The following is a 17,602-nucleotide window of genomic DNA, read 5'->3' on the forward strand; positions in this document are numbered from 1 at the left end:
AGAAGCTTTGGAACGGGTGCAGAGGAGATTTACCAGGATGTTGCCTGGTATGGAGGGAAAATCTTATGAGGAAAGGCTGATGGACTTGAGGTTGTTTTCGTTAGAGAGAAGAAGGTTAAGAGGTGACCTAATAGAGGCATACAAAATGATCAGAGGGTTAGATAGGGTGGACAGCGAGAGCCTTCTCCCGCGGATGGAGGTGGCTATCACGAGGGGACATAGCCTTAAATTGAAGGGTAATAGATATAGGACAGAGGTCAGAGGTGGGTTTTTTACGCAAAGAGTGGTGAGGCCGTGGAATGCCCTACCTGCAACAGTAGTGAACTCGCCAACATTGAGGGCATTTAAAAGTTTATTGGATAAGCATATGGATGATAAGGGCATAGTGTAGGTTAGATGGCCTTTAGTTTTTTTTTTCCATGTCGGTGCAACATTGAGGGCCGAAGGGCCTGTACTGCGCTGTATCGTTCTATGTTCTATGTTCTATGTTCATACACACACCTCCACACACCGTACGTGCACACACCCACACATATACACCCATACCCATACAGACACACACCTATACACATACCCACACATGCACACATCCATGCACATGCACACAACCATATGTGCACACACGCACATGTGCACACACCCATATGTGCACCCATATCCACATACACCCATAGACACACACACTCGCATACACGCACACAGCCATACACAGGCACACCCATATATATGTGCACACACCAATACACATACCCATACAAGCACACACCCATATGCGTAACCATATGCCCATACATATACACATACACCCATGTATACGCGCACACACCCAAACGTGCACACAGCCACTTGCGCACACACCCATACACACACACAGACACCATACATAGGCATACCCATAAACACACACTCCAATACATGTACCCATACATGCGTGCACACACCCATACACACAAACACCAATACATACAAACATCCATATACACAGACACACCCATACATACGAACACACGTACATACACAGATTCATATGCACACACACCCATAAACACACCCATACGCACAGGCACTCATATGTTCACACACATATGCAAACAACCATACGCATGCACACACCCATACGCATGCACACACCCATACGCATGCACACACCCATATGTATGCACACCCCCATACGCATGCACACACCCATACGCATGCACACACCCATATGTATGCACACCCCCATACGCATGCACACACCCATACGCATGCACACACCCATATGTATGCACACACCCATATGTGTGCACACACCCATATGTATGCACATACCCATATGTGTGCACACACCCATACGCATGCACACACCCATATGTATGCACACACCCATATGTGTGCACACACCCATACGCATGCACACCCATATGTGTGCACACACCCATATGTATGCACACACCCATATGTGTGCACACACCCATACGCATGCACACACCCCTATGTATGCACACACCCATATGTGTGCACACACCCATACGCATGCACACACCCATATGTGTGCACACACCCATATGTATGCACACACCCATATGCGCATACACACACCCGCCCACATGCACATTCACCCACCTCTGCACACACCCATATGCACACACACACACGTATGTGCACACACCCATACACTCACATGATACTTGGTTGTACATCCATGTATTTCTTAGTTACATTTCATAACAGTGGTGGATTTAATTTTATTTCTTTGTGTCTTGCTATATCTGTAAAATCTCAGATACTTTGGCCAGTGTATTAATCAAATGTTTTACCCAGGTACCCTTATTTGCGAGATGAACAAAGGATAAAACAGGTCCACGGTTTCATGCAATTTTATTCACAATTCTCTCACTCAACAATATATGACTCAGGCTCACAGTTGAGCTTCAGGTTTTACCCACACTTAGTGAAGGAGGCTGGCCAGGCTACAAACATCAATGTGGCTATCTTCTCTGGGCTTCGAAACTCAGGGTCCTTTCTACTTGCGATGATTGTGCCTGGAGAACTCCCAGGTTATCGCTGAAGATCAGTTCGATGTTCCTTTCTTTATACTGGGAAGCTGGGGTTGAATCATAGGTATACACCCACCACTAGCCATTGTACTAGCAACACTCCAATTTGTTAATGGGAAATACAGAGTACTCCTGTTTATCCGTGGTGATTCAATCAAGACCCATTGTCCTCTGAAACTCCCCTTGTCTGATCAGCCATCAGATCATTATGTAGTCTGATTCTTTTGTCTGTCCTTTATCCTGGTGCAAAGTTGATCACCTGTGTCTGGATGTTTGTTACATATTCATGTTCTTTTGTGCAAACATGAGTGGGTAATCACAGAGCCCATATAGCCCATTATGTGTTGACTTGAGTTGCAGACAACCAGTATCGAGTCCAGCCAGGGCATCATGTGGAAGTTTCTGTTCCTGGCCTATGTGCCTTGTCAATCTGCTTTCAGTACCAGTTTTGCTCTTCCTAGTCAACCACTAGCACTACTAATGATATGTATAGCATTGCATTATTCAAACAAGTCTTCTTAATTTCGAAAAACAACCAATGTTCATGGAAAGATTGATCTACCACTGTCTCTGCCAGGACCAGAATCGAGTCAAGTTATAGAAGCGTGTGCGAAAAGTGTCGAGGCATGCAGACTCAACACCGAGCAGATCATCTGGGCCAGTATTTAATTCTTGCAATAAGAAAACCAATTGCTTTTTTGCAGGCTGTGGAATAAAATGATTGTCACATCATTTGCACAAATGCCTGAAAGCATACTATAGTCACTACAGCTGGTCACAGTTAAATATGATCCAACGGTGTACTCAGATTAGTTGTAAGTTATCGATTATTCTCCTTCCTGAGGCTTAAAGAACACATAATTTGTGTTCTAAATCTCATGGGCCCCAGAGTTAATGAATGTACAAAGATTAAAGATCTCAGATATTAATCTGCACACAGAGCTTAATGGGCCTCAGGGCTAGTCTGTTTATTAAATTCATTGGCCACAGTTAATCAGCTTTCAAATGTTCATAGAACTCAAAGGTCATGAAATGATGCCATGGGAGTATTAGTGTACGACTGTTTAACTTTTCTGATTTTTAAAAATGTTTTTCCAATTCCGGGACAATTTAGTGTGGCCAATCCACCTACCCTGCACATCTTTGGGTTGTGGGGCTGAGACCCACGCAGGCACAGGGAGATGGGCAAACTCCACATGGACAGTGACCCGGGGCTGGGATTGAACCTGGGTCCTCGGCGCAGTAGGCAGCAGTGCTAATCACTACGCCACCGGACCACCCATTCAACTGTTTAACTTGTTGGTTTGAAATTCCTCTCTCTCTATTAAACATGTCTAAGCTAAATGGGTTAATGTTTTTGCTACGACGATGGAAGGAGGAATTTTGCACAAGCACATTAAGAGCGCAACATAGCGGAATGTGTTTCTACGGGTCATTTGGAGTGGGGTTTTTTGGGAGTTTCTCCCTGGCCCTGACCACTAATTCCCCACCGCTATCTAACCACACTTAGTCACTTGTTTGAGCCCTGGGGAGTTTCTTCCTGGTCTAGCCCACACTTTCACACCATTCACTGGGGAGCTAAATACGCTGGCCAGACCGGCTCGTCAGAGATCAGGCCACCATTTTGAAAAGGTGCCCCGATCTCTAAGTGGGCATGCGGGACTTCCACATTCCCCAACCAAGGGCAATGTCACCCCCAACACACATGGGAATAACCCCACACCTCTCCCAACTGATGTCACCCCGCTATGGAATCGCTGAGGGGCCCCCTATTTCAGGCCTTCACACACTCCATTTTGGGTCACCCTCCCAGGACCCCCACTCTTCCATTGGCCCCTTCATGCCCACCATGCACCACCCCCACCCTTCATCCCTCTCTCCAACATCCTTTCCTAGGTCCTGACCCGTGGCAGTGTCACTCTGACACCCCAGTACCCTGGCATTGGCACCCTAGCAGTGCTGCTGCCAGCTTAGCAGTGCCACCTGGGCACTTTGGAAGTGCCACCCCAATTGGATTTAAAACCGACTTAGGCGTGCAAGGCTTGGCCATGCCCATTGTGGGAGGGATTGTGATCATGTCGTCTCACGCGGTCTGGGTCGATCTTGCGAGGAGAACTGACTGCCAGGAAACCTGCCAGAGGCTACTCCTGGCATCTACCGGCCGAGATGTGATCCCGTTCGAGCTCGGAGTGGCCGGTCGATTGCGCCCTATGTATTTCAACATTAGTATCCCACAGTGTGTGTAATAAGGAATCATGATTTGGAAATTTGATTTTGCATAAATACAAGAGAAGGTACCCCATCATTTATTTCCAATTAAACCCAAGGAGAAAAAAATCTAAATTGTATTTAAAAAACCTACTGGTAATGGTATTTTTGGATGTGATTTATATATTCTTTTAACACACATGTTTTCTCCAATTCTATATTAAATTGACTGTTAATTTTCTGAAAGGAAGCATACAAGATGCCTGCTACTTTGTCAGTTTGCTTGCTGCTGAAAGTCAAAAGAAATGGATGCTCAATGCTGTCCTAATTACCTCTTGGGTAAATGCATCACCTGGTATACATTGATAGAAGGAGATCACTGCCTTGAACCCTGCTCTGTGCTGAGTTCAATTGATGTCAGTTGGATGATTTGGACATTATTGACCTGAGCTGCCATTAGTTGTAATGGGTCAGTTGATTGAAACTGCAAGGGCATAAAAATAACCAATTATAGCTAACACAATCAAGGAAACTTATGGAAGCACATTAGCAAATGTTCTGTGGAGTAGGGAAGCCAGCAACAACTCTCACCACCTTTAAGATCGTAAAACATCCCTAGATATTTCACAAGGGCATTATCACAAAATTTGACATGGAGCCACGTAAGTAGATATAAGGGCACATGATGGAAAGCTTTGTCAAAGAAGTACATTTTAAGGAAGGGCGCAAGGGAGAAGAGTGAGGCAGAGAGATGGACTGGTTTAGAAAGGGAATTTCACAGCTTAAAGCCGAGGCAGCTGGCAGCATGGTGGCCATTGGTGGAAGAAATAAAATCAGGTTGTGCAAGGCAGCCAGAATCGAAGGAGCGCAGGGATCTTGGAACATTTGGGATGGGGGTTGGGCCACAGGTGGTTAAAGAGAGAGGGAGCAACAAAGCCAGGGAAGGATTTCAACACAAAGATGAGAATTTTAAAGTTAAAAAAGTGTTATCAGTTTGTGATATAATGTACATCCATTAGTGGGTGAGCAGGACAGGGTTTGTATTTGGATATCAGCTGTAGGACGCTGGAAGAGCATAAATCTATGGAGGGTGGTACATGAGAGCACGGAGTAATCTGGAAGCAACAAAGGCATGGTTAAGGACTACAACAATAGATTTCCTAAGAAAGCGCAGAGATGGGCAATGTTACAGCTGTAAAAGTGGTGGAAAGATTATGAGGTCAGAAGCTCATCAGAGTCAGATCAGATGAGAGTTCCAGTATTATTTTATTTTGGGACATGTGTGATGTGTTATCTGTGTTGGTCTAACATCGACTGCAACTGGATGCAGTGAAATGAGAAACAGGCTTCCGACACAGGAGATGGTCCAACACTGTTTTATTGAACCTGTTGATTGCTGTACATAATCTGCTGTGGGTTGACACTCGATTAACCTAACTGATAACCTCCTACTGGCTTGACCAGACTAGCTCTCTAAAAAATGGTGATGATGTTCATTGGCTTGTGCACTGTGACTATCTCCTTAGCAGTGTCCAGTGAGAGAGGGAGAGTCTTAATGCCCTGTGGGCTTTATAGTGGTGGTATCCTGTTTGGTGATTGGTTGTTCTGTGTCATGTGTGTTCATTGGTTATCCTGTGTGTCAATCACCGCCTGTCTGCATCTCATGATATACATGTGTGGATATTATGACAATGTGCTCCTCAGAATGTCATGAAACACATTAGTTGAAGTCATTTGTAAAATAAAATCATTGAAACTGAAATAATGTAAACATATTTACAAGGTTCCTTCATTTACAATAAATTGGGCGCGATTCTCCGCTCCCACGCCGGGTGGGAGAATCGCGGGAGGGCCCTCCGGCCCCCCGACAAATTTTATGCCCCCCTGGCCCCCCGCGATTCCGTTTTTCACGGCGGCCGGCGATTCTCCGACCCGGATGGGCCGAGCAGCCTGCCATTCACGGCCGTTTCACGACGGCGGCAAACACACCTGGTCGCTGCCGTCATGAAACAGGAGTGAGAAGCCCGTTTGAGGCTTGTAGGTGGCCTAGCAAGGAAAGAGCACCACGACTATGCTCGGGAGGGGACAGGCCCGCGATCGGTGCCCACCGATCGTCGGGCTGGCGTCCAAATCGGACGCACTATTTCCCCTCCGCCACCCTGCAAGAGCAAGCCGCCACGTCTTATGGGGCAGCTGATGGAAAAGACGGCCACCGCGCATGCGCGGGTTCGTGCCGTCAGCGTCATGACGTCAGCGGGCTGGAGCCAGCCAACCTGCGCATGCGCGGCTGACATCATTAGGCGCGCCGGCCGCGTCATTCTTGGCGCGGCGCCCCCGCGGCCGAGAGTTACGGAGCGCCGCTCCTAGCCCCGCCGGGAGGGGAGAATAGGGGGCGGGGAGCGGCCTCCGAGGCCGTCGTGAATCTCGGCCAAGTACACGACGGCCTCCCGATTTTTCCCGGGAGCGGAGAATTCCGGCCATTGTGTCTGAGGTGTGCAGATACTTTGATTATTTTACGTGAGATCATCGAGTGCTTGTTCTTCACAAATTGCAGTGATATCCAGTCAGTGTTGGTGGTCACTGGCGTTATGACTAAAATTGGATGGGTTTCCTCTGGGTGCTCTAGTTTCCTTTCACATTCAAAAGATGTGCAGCTTAGGTGGACTGGCTTTGATAAAATTGCCACTTGATGTCCAAAGATATGTAGGTGAGGTAGAGTTATGGGGTTGCAGGGATTGGCCTGGGGGGGGGGGGGGGGGGGGGGGGGGCTTGGGCCTAGGTGCGGTGCTCTTGAAAAGAAAAATATATATTTCAGGGCATTACAGTGGCTAGCAATGCTACCTCAAGTGTCAGGGATCTGGGTTTGATTCCGACCTTGGGTGACGTCTGTGTGGATTTTGTACATTCTCCCCGTGCTCCAATTTCCTCCCACAGTTCAAAGATGTGCAGGTTAGGTGGATTGGCCATTATTAATGTGTGGGGTTACAGGAAAAGCGATGGGGGAGTAGTGGAGATGGACCTAGGGAGGGTGCTCTTTCGGATGGTCGGTGCAGACATGAATGGCCTCCTTCTGCACTGTAAGGTTTCTATGGATCCTATGCAATGTAGAATAGATGTCACTGCAGCCAATAAACATTGTCCACATTTGAGGATGTCGACCTCATTCAGTAACAGGAAAATGCTTCCGAAACATCTTAATGAGAAAAGATTTCCTGAGCTGAAATTAGAAAATTGACAAGAGAAGGATTTAATAAATTTAGGAAAACTGTTAACAAGAAATTATTAACAGTTAGGGGGCAGTTATGAAAACATTAATGATAAAACTACCTACAGATACATTAACCTTTACAAATACTCAATTTCTATCATGGAGTTTTAAATACACCTTCATACAACCTAGAGAACTAGTATTGTGTGAATTTTATACAGCTCACCACCACCTTCTCGAGGGCAACTAGGGTGGTTCAACAAATACTGGTCTTGCCAGTGAAACCCAAATCCGTTGGAAGAATAAAAAATAATTGTGCAAGCCAAGTGAATTTGTGGTATTGGGCAGTACAGTTGGGCAGAATTGCAATATTGCCACTCAATGCAAGGTTGGTGAAAATTATGATCAACTTACACTGATCTACTAAGCTTAGCCACGTTGGCGTAAGGTGATGCTGAGCAAAGGTCAGGTGCTTCCCTAAAACAGGACATGGGGCAAGTGTTTTTTTAATGGAATGTGAGCTTTGCTGGCTAGGCCACCACTTATTACCCATCCCTAAAGGCCCTTGAGAAGGTGGTGGTGGACTGCCTTCTTGAACCGCTGCAGTCCATGTGGTGTAGATACACCTACTATGTTAATAGTTCCAGGATTTTCACCCAGAGGCAGTGAAGGAACGGCGATATATTTCCAAGTAAGGACGGTGAATGACTTGGAGGGGGAACTTCCAGGTGTTGGTGTTCCCATGTATCTACTTCCTTTGTCCGTCTAGATGGTAGTGGTCGTTGGTTTGGAGTGTGCTGCCGAAGGAGCCTTAGTGAGTTCCTGCAGTGCACCTTGTAGATGGTACACACGGCTGCTACTGTGCATTGGTGGTGGAGGGAGTGAATGCTTGTGGAAGGGATGTCAATCAAGCGGGCTGCTTTGTCCTGAAGGGTGTGGAACTTCTTGAGTATTGTTGGAACTTCCATCACACTCCTGACTTGAGCCTTGCAGGAGATGTTCAGGAGGTGAGTTACATGCTGCAGGATTCCTCGCCTCTCGCCTGCTCTTGTAGCTACAGCACTTACATGGCTAGTCCAATTCAGTTTGTGGTCAATGCTAATCCCCAGGATGTTGATAGTGCGGGATTCAGTGATGGTAATTCCATTGAATGTCATGGAGAGATTGATTGATTCTCTCTTATTGGATATGACAATTGCCTGGCATTTGTGTGTCACAAATGTTATTTGCCAATTGTTAGTCCAAGCCTGGATATTGGCCACATCTTGTTGCATTTGCACTACAGTGTTTGAGGAATTGCAAATGATGCTGAACATTGTGCAATCATCAATGAACATCCACACATCTGATCTTATGTTGGAAGGAAGGCCATTGATTAAGCAGCTTAAGATGGTTGGACCGAGGACACTACCCCGAGGACCTCCTGCAGTGATGTCCCGGGAATGAGATGACTGATCTCCAACCACCACAACTATCCTCCTTTGTGCCAGGTATGACTCCAACCAGTGGAGAGCTTTTCACCTGATTTCCATTGCCTCCAGTTTTACGAGGGCCCATTTGTGAACCAAGGCTTTAATGAGGTCAGGAGCTGAGTGACCCTGGCGGAACCCAAACTGAGCATCCATGAGCAGGTTGTTGCTAAGTAAGTTCAGCTTGATAGTACTGTTGATAACCCCTCCCATCACTTTACTGATGATTGAGAGTAGGCTGATATGCATTAACTGGCCGGGTTGGATTTGTCCTGGTTACAGGTCACACATGGGCAATTTTCCACATTGCCGGGTAGATGCCAGTGTTGTAGCTGTACTGGAACAGCTTGGCTAGAGGTGCGGCAAGTTCTGGAGCACAAGTCTTCAGTACTATTGCCTGGATATTGTTGGGGCCCATAGCCTTTGCAGTATCCAGTGCCTTCAGCTATATCTTGATATTATGTGAGGTGAATTGAATTGGCTATGACTGACATCTGTGATGCTGGGGACCTTTGGAGGAGACCAAGATGGATCACCCTCTTGGCACTTTTGGCTGAAGATTATTGCAAATGCTTCAGTCTTGCGTTTTGCACAAATGCGCTTGATTCTTCCATCATTGAGGATGGGGATATCGGTGAGCCTCAACCTCCGGTGAGTTGTTTAATTGTCCACCACCATTCACGACTGGAACTTAGATCTGATCCTTTAGCTGTGGGATCACTTGACTCTGTCTAACCCTTGCTGCTTATGCTGTTTGGCACACAAGTAGTCCTGTGTTGTAGCTTCACCAGGTTGACACGCCATTTTTCGGTGTGTCTGGTGCTGCTCTTGGCATGCTCTCCTGCATTCTTGATTGAACCAGTGTTGATCCCCCGGGTTTAGTGGTAATGGTACAGTGGAGAACATGCTATGCCATGAGGTTACAAATTGTGGCTGAGTACATGTGGAGTCACATGTAGGCTGGACCAGATAAGGGTGGCAGGTGTCCTTTCCTGAAGGACATTAATAAACCAGCTGGTTTTTTTTTACGACAATTGACAATGGGTTTTATGGTCATCATTGGACCTTTCATTCCAAATATTTATTTGATTCAATTTCTACCATCTGTCGTGCCGGGATTCGAACCTGGGTCCCCAGAGAATTACCGTTGGTCTCTAGACCACCAGTCGAGTGCCAATACTTAAGGGGTGAATTCAGCGGTGTTATCAAATTGGTGCAGAAGCCTTGGGAGGAGTCACCTATTGGCCCACTGGACGTGTAAGTAGAAGGTAGGAAAAGCAAAATGAAACAGCAGAAGAACATTAGAGTTTAAAATACAACCTGTAAGTCAAAACAGGATCTAGAATATTTCTTCATTGATGGAAGCCCTTGAATAAAAATTAAACCTGAACCTGTAATCAAAACACCCTTGTTGACTGTAAGACAGCTTGTGGTTGAATTGAAATACCTTTGAGCACTCGAATAGATTAATGGTACCATTATAATTCCCAATGCCTGAATCTTGTTTCCTGTTTCAGTCTCCCAAGTCGGCCTTTATGAGCGCAGCCAAGAAGGCCAGGTTGAAGTCCAACCCAGTGAAGGTTCGTTTCTCTGAGGAGGTCATCATAAATGGTCAGGTCCCGGTAAGTCAAGATGAGGCAAGTATGGTACATTTCATAGGCATGTGGGGCACTAACACTTGCCACTAAGATGAACATCTTTGTTGCCAAGCATATTGTTTGATCGCTTTGCATCACCAACTCCGAGTCTAGCGCCAGCATGGACTGATACTGAGCTGCAAGGTACATAATGAATTTTGTCACCGCTTCCACTTCAGAGATTTTCATTACTTAGAATGACATAGAATTTACAGCACAGAAACGGGCCATTCAGCCCCACTGACCTGTAACGGCATTTACGCTCCACATGAGCCGCTCCCCACTCTAGCTCTTCCCACCCTAGCAGACTTTCCTTCAAATTTGAAAGGTTTACAACCCCTGTAAATATGTAACTGAGAGAAATAGATCAGATCATCACTAAACATATTTAACAATAGTTAGTGAACTATGACAAAGCTGGTGTGGGACTTTAGTTCCCTAGAACCTGCCACACTGTTGCTACATATCCGAGTATGAATCAGCGAAGCATGTTCTCCAGCATAAATCAATTGGCAGCTTCACAGGAAATAATGATCTCACAGTGGTTACACTGGACAAGAGTTTGTGCAGCGTACAGTTGTTTGCAAACTTGCTGAGCTTAAAATACATTTTTGTTCAATCGGAGTTGATCTGTCGGGCGCAAATAAACACTAAAGCTGCCACGAAGAGGGTCAGCAGCCACTGGCGAGATGTTACTGAAAGTAAAGGATGTTTGTCATCCTCACTACAATTCAAATGTTTATGTTGCAATTGTGTTGTCCTATCTGCTAAAACTAAAATTGTAAAAATCAAAGGGACCCCCCCCCCCCCCCCCCCCGCCACTTAGTATTAGTATGTGGTATTATGGGGTAAATTTTGCAATATGCTACACGCAATGTGACAGGGGAGCACATTTGTCCGCAGAGGGTCATGTGCTCAATTCACAGCCTGCACTCCTTTCTGTTCACTAATTAAACCAAATGGGTGAAAAACCATGTAGGCCACAGTATTGGAGCACTGACCTCTTTATACCAGTTATACACTTGCATTGCAACAAACTGTACACTCGGAGCTCCAAGTTAATTTATCCCAATGTACAATTCCATTTTATATCTTACATTTATCAAGATTATACTCAATAATATTCCTTTATGTCACAGCCTTGGAACAATTACAAATTAATGGATGGGTTTAAAAATGACAACAGCCATGAAGGGAACTAATTGCTCCTTCACACTCTCTGATTCTGCTATATAGAAATCTTACTGCAAACCAGGATAGGAGACTACAATCAAATCAACAGCCTTGCTTCACTAGATCAGCCAGTTTGAAGCTTCTGTTGCTTCACAAAATTGAGCACGAGACAGAGCTTGGAAGGCCATCTGTTATTGTTAACCAGGAGCCTGTTAAAACATTCTGCCAGCCTACAGAAATAACCTGCTACGCCCTGACTCAGAAACAAACTACATTCCCATGACCCCCCAAACAACAAAAAGATCAACATTACAGCTCCTACCAAACATTCCTGTTTCATTTTCAGCATTGGCCCCAGGATCAATAATGTTCCTTCCACAGTCCAACTTAAGGCTTCAGGCATTGTAGGTTTAACCTCCCTATTTGGCTTCAGGGTCTGGCACAATCATCAGCCCTCTTTTTTTAGGGCCTCAGACTTTGTGCTTCCTCCTGCTCTGGTAACTTGGGTTTTGCCCACAACCTCAGGCCTAACTATCTGAACCAGCCTTTTGCATGCCACTGTCTCCTGTTCCATGCCTCAGTTTCCTTCACTTTGTGCCCAGGACACTATCTCTCAAGTCTTTCTGCTACCCTTGTTCATTTAGTTTCTGGATCCATTACAGCATCAACTGAAGGCCATCTGGCCTAGATAGGCCAAAGATGCGCTGGATAGGTGGATTGGCCGTGTTAAATTGCCCGTTAGTGTCCAGGATGTGTAGATTAGGTGTGGTTACAGAGATAGGGTGGGGAGTGGAGTACTCTTTCAGAGGGACGGTGCAGGCTTGATGGGCCGAATGGCCTCCTCCTGCACTGTAGGGATTCCATGATGATGTAAGATCCTTCTTTCCAACCATGAGTCCAGTTCTGAGCCTTTCCTTCCCTCACCTCATCTAACTCTCCTTTTCAGACCGCAGCTGAACCCCTGCCTTGGGTTGGTTTCATTTTAGAGTGTATATATTATATTATGTCCCGTCGAGATCCGACCCCACCTGCTACTAGGTACATTTTCTTTCTCATCTTGATCCATGCCTTCATCTTTAAATACTATAAAATGTACATTTTCAACAAATCAGGAAAGAAACATAAATAGGCTGCATAAAGACAGAGTGGGAAACTGATAATAGAGCACACGTGTGGGCACATGTTACGGGCAGCACGGTAGCATGTTGGTTAGCATAAATGCTTCACAGCTCCAGGGTCCCAGGTTCGATTCCCGGCTGGGTCACTGTCTGTGCGGAGTCTGCACGTCCTCCCCGTGTGTGCGTGGGTTTCCTCCGGGTGCTCCGGTTTCCTCCCACAGTCCAAAGATGTGCGGGTTAGGTGGATTGGCCATGCTAAATTGCCCGTAGTGTCATAAAAAGTAAGGTTAGGGGGGGGGGTGTTGTTGGGTTACGGGTACAGGGTGGATATGTGGGTTTGAGTAGGGTGATCATTGCTCGGCACAACATCGAGGGCCGAAGGGCCTGTTCTGTGCTGTACTGTTCTATGTTCTATGTTCTATGTCAGAGTACAAATTACAGTAGCAACAAGACAGAAGGAATGGAACAGACAAACAACAAAGTAATAGCAGAGACAAGGTGAAAAAGTGGGTTTAAAAAATCAGACAGAGGACAGGAAGCCAGACAAAGTCAGAAAGAAGGGCACTAAAAAGAGTTAGAGTGGGAGAGAAACCGTTTCTACTTTTCCACTTTGGCCAATGGCACAGGAGGCCAACTCATGCTTATTTATTACTTCAAGTATAACAATTTGTATGTTTTCCTCCAGGAATACATCATACAGAAATAATTATGATGAATGAATGTTCTAAACTGGAAGGAGTCTCAACGTTACAAGCATTTCACATTTCAGTGTACTCACTGGAGATAATGAGGAGAAGATACAATCATGTCTGCTGCAGAAATGCCACTGCAGCCTTGGAAAGGTTGGACTGTAATGTGCCTGTCTTGTCTATTCGCAGGACACTGTCAAAGACAATTCCCTCCTGTTCATGCCGAATGTATTGAAAGTTTACCTTGAGAATGGCCAAACGAAATCTTTCCGATTTGACAACAGCACAACAATGAAGGTAGGTCTTCGCTTACGGTAAACGGTGCAATCAGGCTGGGCTGAATCTCTGCTTTTCAATTGCTGTGCAGAGATAAAGCACTTGACTGCATCAAGTGCATAGGCCTTTTGGAACAGCCTGCCTCGTCTTCCAACACTGCTGCTGAATGCGCATGGCAGGAACTCTCAATGAGCTATTGAAATATTTGCAGTTCCCTCTCGTGGTTTGTAACTTTGATCTGCAACATTTCTAATCCTAGGTCAGTAAATCCTAGGTCAGGACAGCAAGTGCAGGTACAGGCAAGGTTAAACATTAAGCGGGCAACTCCTTTACATTTTTGTCTTATACAGGTAAGGAATATCAGTTCTGCATCACGAGCATCTGTCACTGACAGTTGTGGCCACATGTGGAGCAAAACAACTTCTGTTCAGACCCCAAACTGTATATCCCTTAATGCACAAGTGCAATCTTTTCCAAGTCTAAACTTTACACTTTCACCTTTAGCGGACCTGAGGTTGATTTTAAGTTCATCTCACATGTGATACATGCAGCTATCAAAGAGAGGCCACTTCAAATTGATTTGAATAAGTGTTGTCAGTGTTCCTTGTGATTAATGGCAGTTAGGGATCCTTTTATGTGGTGGTGGAAGGGGGGCAGGGGGGACTTTGAGGAAGGGATGGACAGTGTGCACCATGAGCACATCTTAAAGTAGGCTACGGCACCTGGATATCCTGCAATACTTTTATTCCCCCCCCCCCCCCCCAATGGAAACAAAAGTATTATTCTTCGGGAATGATCACTGAAGAAACATGTGGCATGTGTTGATCAAAAGTGATCTCTGGCTATGTACTTGCTGGATGTATTGGCAGTGATCCGAGCAGTCAGTAACACAAGTTATAATCATTTAATTCAGCAAGGAAATATACCAACGTCATTAAAATGTTCCGTGAACCTTTCCATATATTTTCACAAACAGATCACGTCAGCATATCAAAACACTTGTACTATCATTGCTGCGGCCGCGGTGTGTGACTGTCCTGGTCCTTTTCTTCTGCAAACCAAAAAACAATAATTTGCCAAGGCAGCATCTCAAGTTGCATTTCAGTCCATATTTCTAAGGAGCTGTTTAATTTGCTGATTAGAACTTTTTTTAAAAAAAATAAGTGGGGAGGATGTAGAAGGGAGTGAATGAATGTGGCAGTAAACGGCAACAACAGCAAATGATAAATCTGACCTGCCAGAAAAATTTAAAGTTTACAAACTTCCAGTTATGCTGACTGTTGGGCATTGCTGCTGGAACTAGAATGTCAGTTTAGAGTGCATTCAACTCGAATCCATCCAACGCAGACCAGTAAAAGCAGATTTATTTATTTATTTATTTATTTTTTCGCTTATTGTCACGAGTAGGCTTCAAATGAAGTTACTATGAAAAGCCCCTAGTCGCCACATTCCAGCGCCTGTTCGGGGAGGCTGTTACGGGAATATCCTATGTGCCACTGTTGACTGACAGGCCAAGTTTCCCCCCCAACACCAAACGCCTCCTTCTGCACTGTAAATTCTATGATTCTATGAGTTGCCATGGTCTGCCATCTCTGTCTGGTCCCCTCTCCCGCAACCCACCATCAAGGTTTTCCGGTCCCTAGCAGTGATGCTACTTACACTGCTGAACCTGCTCTGATTGGACTGGAATCTGTTGGGGCACACTCCTGGACAACTGACGCAGTGGTGACCTTCTAATTGGCCACCACTGGGAAAAAACTATCCTCGCGTTCCATGGCACCAGCCAAAGTAGGGTCACTTTCCAATTTGGGTCTTACGGCAGGACATCCCCTTAATGGCCAAATCCAGCCCCATGGGCTTTCTCCATGGCATTTCCGGGGTTGAAGGTACACGAGAAGGATGCACTGTTAGTAGAGGTTTTGTGACTGCAGATCTTTTTGGCAATTCAACTTTATTGCAGCAATTGTGCATAAATTGAAATGAAATAAATTCAATCCAAACAGTTTAGTCATGGATAGTACAGGATGTGCTTCTATCTAAATTATATACTGACAAAAAGACTAAAATTTATTTTTCTGAATATCATTCTCCAGCTGAGCACTATTTTCTTCCTATTATGACCTTATTTTCTGGGGGTTAATAAAAATAATCTTTGTTAGTGTCATAAGTCCCTGAACAGGCACCGGAATGTGGCGACTAGGGGCTTTTCACAGTAACTTCATTGAAGCCTACTCGTGACAATAAGCGATTTTCATTTCATTTTCACTTCAAGTAGGTTTACATTAGCACTGCAATGAAGTTACTGTGAAAATCCCGTAGTTGCCACACTCCGGCACCTGTTTGTGTACACTGAGGGAGAAGAATTTAGAATGTCCAATTCACCTAACAAGCACGTCTTTCGTGACTTGTGGGAGGAAACCGGAGGTAACCCACGCAGACAAGGGGAGAATGTGCAGACTCCGCACAGACAGTGCCAAAGCCGGGAATTGAACCTAGGTCCCTGGCGCTGTGAAGCAACAGTGCTAACTGCGGTGCCACCATGCTGCCCAATTTGTATGGCAGTGTATGTACTGGGAGCACTCTGCTACTCACCAAGTGACCATTCGCCACGTGTCAGCTTGCATCACAGCTACATCTAACCCTACATTTATTGACATCCAACTCCATGCTGCCACCGAATAAAGTTTTCATTCTTGTCGAGAACTCTTCATTCCGTTCATTAACCTGGCCAAAACATTGAACTCAGTAAATCACAAGGCATTATGCATTGTCTTCCAAAGATTTGGATGTCCAAATCTTCATGACGATATGACTGCCATTATCTTGAATGGGAAATCTGAAACAGACACCTTCAAAAGCAGAGTGGTATCAAACAAGGCTGTGTGATAGCCCCTGTGCTACTTACAACCTACCTGACAGTGGCTATTCACCTCATCAAAGATCAATTGCCCTCTGGTGTATTAAATACTTTCTCGATGGTAAACTCTTTAATATCAGTCACCTCCTTGCCAAAACGAAACTGAGCACCATAAACATGCATGATCTACAGTTTGCAGATGAATGCAGTGTTATTGCCCACTCTGCACCAGATTTGCTGCACTCTCAATCTCTTCAATTCTGCACACAAGAGACTCGGCCTGTCCTTGGATGTTGCCAAAACAAAACTCATACCTGGCCAGCCAAATATTCCACCTTCCATATATGTTGAGAGAGAGACTCGGGATTATATTGAGCACATCCCACACCTTGACAGCCACCTCTCTTAAATTGATGAGGAGATTGAATATGGGATCAGCTTCCCCGACTCAGCCTTCTACAAACTACAGCATCATAGGTTTGACAACAAAGTCCTCCACAAGTCAACAAAAAGTCTACTGTAAAGAGCAGTTGTTGTCACCACACAGTTGTACTGCAGTGAGACCCAGACTGTGTATCAACAAAGCATGTGTGCTGGAGAAATTCCATCCGCAATGTCCCCACCGCATGCTCCAGATTCAACGGGAAGACTGTCAAACGAACGCTTGTGCCCTTCTTGAAGCCCACTCCAGGCTCATTCAGGCAAACCTCCTGTAAAATCAACTGCAATGGACTGGACACTGTGCCTGGCTGGCTGAAGGATCTCTGTCCCACCAGGCTCTGTTTTCTCAAATCTAAAGTGGCAGTGTTCCAGGAGACAAAGAAATAACTTGAAATACACTCAGAAACTCTCCATGAAATGTGGGAGCATTGACATTAAAGTAGCTTGCTATAATTGTTCCGAATGGGGACAACTTATCCTTCAAGCT

General features: G+C 45.4%; 1 protein-coding gene across 12 annotated transcripts in view; it reads left to right on the forward strand.

The window, feature by feature from the left end:
• Positions 1-17,602, forward strand: part of frmpd4 (FERM and PDZ domain containing 4) — a 1,288,989-nt gene that overhangs the window by 1,213,317 nt on the left and 58,070 nt on the right. For 11 of the 12 annotated variants that reach the window (XM_038802435.1, XM_038802437.1, XM_038802436.1 and 8 more), the window contains 2 exons: positions 10,442-10,546; positions 13,731-13,838. In XM_038802435.1, the coding sequence (XP_038658363.1) occupies positions 10,442-10,546; positions 13,731-13,838 (213 nt within the window). Of the gene's footprint in view, positions 1-4,816; positions 4,910-10,441; positions 10,547-13,730; positions 13,839-17,602 lie in introns of those variants that run through there. The other variant, XM_038802445.1, reaches the window with a different exon arrangement.

The sequence above is a fragment of the Scyliorhinus canicula genome, chromosome 7 (genome assembly GCF_902713615.1).
Source record: "Scyliorhinus canicula chromosome 7, sScyCan1.1, whole genome shotgun sequence".
NCBI lineage: Eukaryota > Metazoa > Chordata > Chondrichthyes > Carcharhiniformes > Scyliorhinidae > Scyliorhinus > Scyliorhinus canicula.